This window comes from Rhea americana, unplaced genomic scaffold (assembly GCF_003343005.1).
Source record: "Rhea americana isolate MKP2758 unplaced genomic scaffold, rheAme1 scaffold_10, whole genome shotgun sequence".
NCBI classification, from domain to species: domain Eukaryota; kingdom Metazoa; phylum Chordata; class Aves; order Rheiformes; family Rheidae; genus Rhea; species Rhea americana.
The window spans coordinates 1,153,722-1,156,582 of record NW_028185039.1 but is presented as its reverse complement, the minus strand read 5'-3'; the positions used below and the strand labels follow the sequence as shown (position 1 = coordinate 1,156,582).

General features: G+C 50.9%; 1 protein-coding gene across 1 annotated transcript; it reads right to left on the bottom strand.

Moving 5' to 3' along the window:
- Positions 1–1,151: 1,151 nt before the first annotated feature.
- On the bottom strand, positions 1,152–2,471 carry LOC146601570 (galanin receptor type 1-like). Its single transcript, XM_085301063.1, has one exon. The coding sequence runs from the start codon at positions 2,469–2,471 to the stop codon at positions 1,152–1,154; it is 1,320 nt and encodes a 439-aa protein (XP_085157189.1).
- Between the last annotated feature and the right edge of the window lie 390 nt (positions 2,472–2,861).

Genomic DNA, 2,861 nt, shown 5'->3' with positions numbered 1-2,861 from the left:
TTTCATTCGCCTCTTTTGGGTTCCCCCCGCCTCCACCTGTTGCCTGGTCTGGCGTGTTTTGACTACGAGATCTTCGGGACGAGGGTTTCCTTTCATTATGAATACATATCCAGTGCTCAGTGCAATAGGATCTCAAGCTTTCAGTGCTAATATAATAAAAATACACAATTTATTTATCAAAACCTCTTTTAAAAGTGATGGTGGAAGATATAGGTTTTAATCTACTTTTGATCCTCAGGAAAAGAAAGAACTTTGATTCTCTCTTTCCTGGACAAATAGCATTGCATTATTTGATTCTGATTTTATTAGCTATAAAACACTTTCTATTTTTGTTTTCACATGCCATTGACTTTGCTTCAGAAACAGCTGAAAAAGAGCTGGTTTTGAAGTGCAAATCATGTTAATAGAAGCCTGGTTCTTTCCACTACACCCACAAGAACATAGCTGTAAGAAAGATAGCTGATACTCAAAGCACATTTTCCTATTGCATTTCCCAGCTCACCTCCAAGGCCACGTTATCCCTTCTGAATTCCCAACTGTGGAGCAGAGATGGTTGCTTTAGTACTTCTGGCATTGTCTCTTCACCTCAGCAGAGTTTATTTGCATGGGAGAGCACAATCAGACAACGAAATCTCAAGTAGTAAAGTGTGTGAAATTCTCCAGTAATACTATTTTTATGATACTGTTCCTAGTGTTTCTTTATTGCTTGCAACTACAGTTGATGTATTTGCAGCAGAGTGCCTGTTCCAGCTGGACATTATCAGCAGAGGGTGAGCAGCAGCAAGCAGTCAAATCACTGCCGTATCCGAACTGCATCTCTGCTGTAGCATTCAGAGATGGAGCTGCAGGAGAGACCGTTCTTTGGGATGTTTATCTATCTGATTATGTGAGTGTTGACTGGGCAACAGGTTATATCTGGTTGTCCCCAGCAGAAATCATTTGTCTTAACTTGATGTGAGTTAAAATATGTCATCTTTTTCTCAGTGTTTTTCCTTCAACCACACCCCCCCCCCCGTCTCTGTGTTTTTGAACTGGTAGTGGGAGTGATTAGAAATATGGTTTTTCTCCATAATTAAAGTATCTGTTTCAGAAAGACATCTGAAAAGTCATGAAATGCAGATGATGGTATGAGATGCCCTTCCTGAACAGAATTATAAGGAAGTGTTTTCACTAGAGACAGTGCTTGGAGGTGGATGCTGGCAGGAATTCAAGATTCCACACTTGTTCTTACTGTCACATTCTCCCAGAAATTTCATGGCAGAGGTGGTGGAGATTCCCTTCTCTGCAGGCTCCCTGGAACTCTGGTAAGAGAGCATCTCTGGGGCTGAGGAATGGGATGTCCCTTCAGATAGAGAGAAGTTAAAGAGAGAGACCATCCTTTGGTGGTATTTGCTCTTCATTTCCTTGGCTGACCTGTAGAGGTTCCCAACAAAGCAATAGCATATAGGGTTGAGGCTGGAATTAGTGAGCCCAAGCCACTGGGCAAAAGGTCTGAGCTGCAAGATCCAGGGAGAAGGAGACACGTCCTGCAAGGACTTAGGGATGTTGAAGTCAATCCAGATGTCCATCAGGTAGACAGGCAGCCAGGAGATTGCAAACAGCAGAACCAGGGCCACCACCATCTGGGCTACCTTCCTCCGGATCTTCAGCCTGGAAGCTGGCAGAGAYCGGTTCAGGGCACTTCCCTTCTTCAGCTGGCTGTTGTGGCTCCACAGCCGGCGCACTGTGAGGAAGCAGATGACCATGTTGAAGAGGACAGGCAAGCAGTAGAGAGCACAGAAGAGCAGAAAGTTATATGCTTGCTTGAGCCTCTCCTGAGGCCAAATTTCTCTGCAGATGGGGAACACCAGGGGCAAGCCCTCCACCACTCCAATTTCATCCCTTCTGTTCATRAAAATGAGGGGCATGCATATTCCAGAGGACAGCAACCACACCACCAGGATAGTGCTGAGGATCCTCCGCTGGGTGAAGAAAGATCGGGCATTGAGTGGGTTGTGCACGCTGTAGTAACGGTTCACACTGATGACGGTCAGGCTGAGGACACTGGCAGAGACTGAGACAGCTTGGATGAAGGGCACTGCCCGGCACAGGAAGTCCCCATAGACCCAGGCTTTGTAGATGAGGTTGCCTACGGTGATGGGCATGCAGACGCACACAACCATGAGGTCACACACTGCCAGGTTGATCAAAAGGCTGCGGGTAGCACTCAGGCTGGACACCCGACTCCGGCGCTTCCGCGTGAGCACCCTGATGGACATGATGTTGCCCACRAAGCCCACCATGAAGGACACCAAGTACATTGCAGTAAGGCTGATTGTAACGGGCTCCTTCGCGAAGAGGAAGAGCATCTTCTCCAACTCTTCCCAGCCCAGCTCCTGGCTCCTGTTCCAGAGCCCACCTTGGGTCTGGTTCTCCTGCCAGAGCTGCACCAGGCTGTAGGAGACTCGGGGGGTGGGGAGGGAGGAATTCATGGCCAAGCCCCACCAGGTGCCACCGGGCTACCGGGGCAGTGCCTGCCGTGCTGCGCTCAGCGACCCGGGCATGTTTAGCTGGAACTGGCCAAGCCTGGAAAAGAGGGTGAGCGGGGAAGGGATCAGAGCGGGCTCCTGCCTGCATTTTCCTTTCTCGGGGAGGGCGCCGGGTCGGAAATGGCTTTTCGGCAACTTAGTTGAGCCGCGGCTGGGGGAGCGGGGGGGGGTGGAGGGTGCGGAACGGGCAGCCCGGCTCGGCCCCCTCGGGCGCCGGCGGCGGGCAGGGCTGCCCGGGGGGCGCGGGAGCTCCCTGCCTTGGCGGTGGGGAAGGCAGAGGGGGGCCCTGGCCGCTGCCCCCCGCCGCCTTTCCCTCCCGGGGAGCTGCTCATG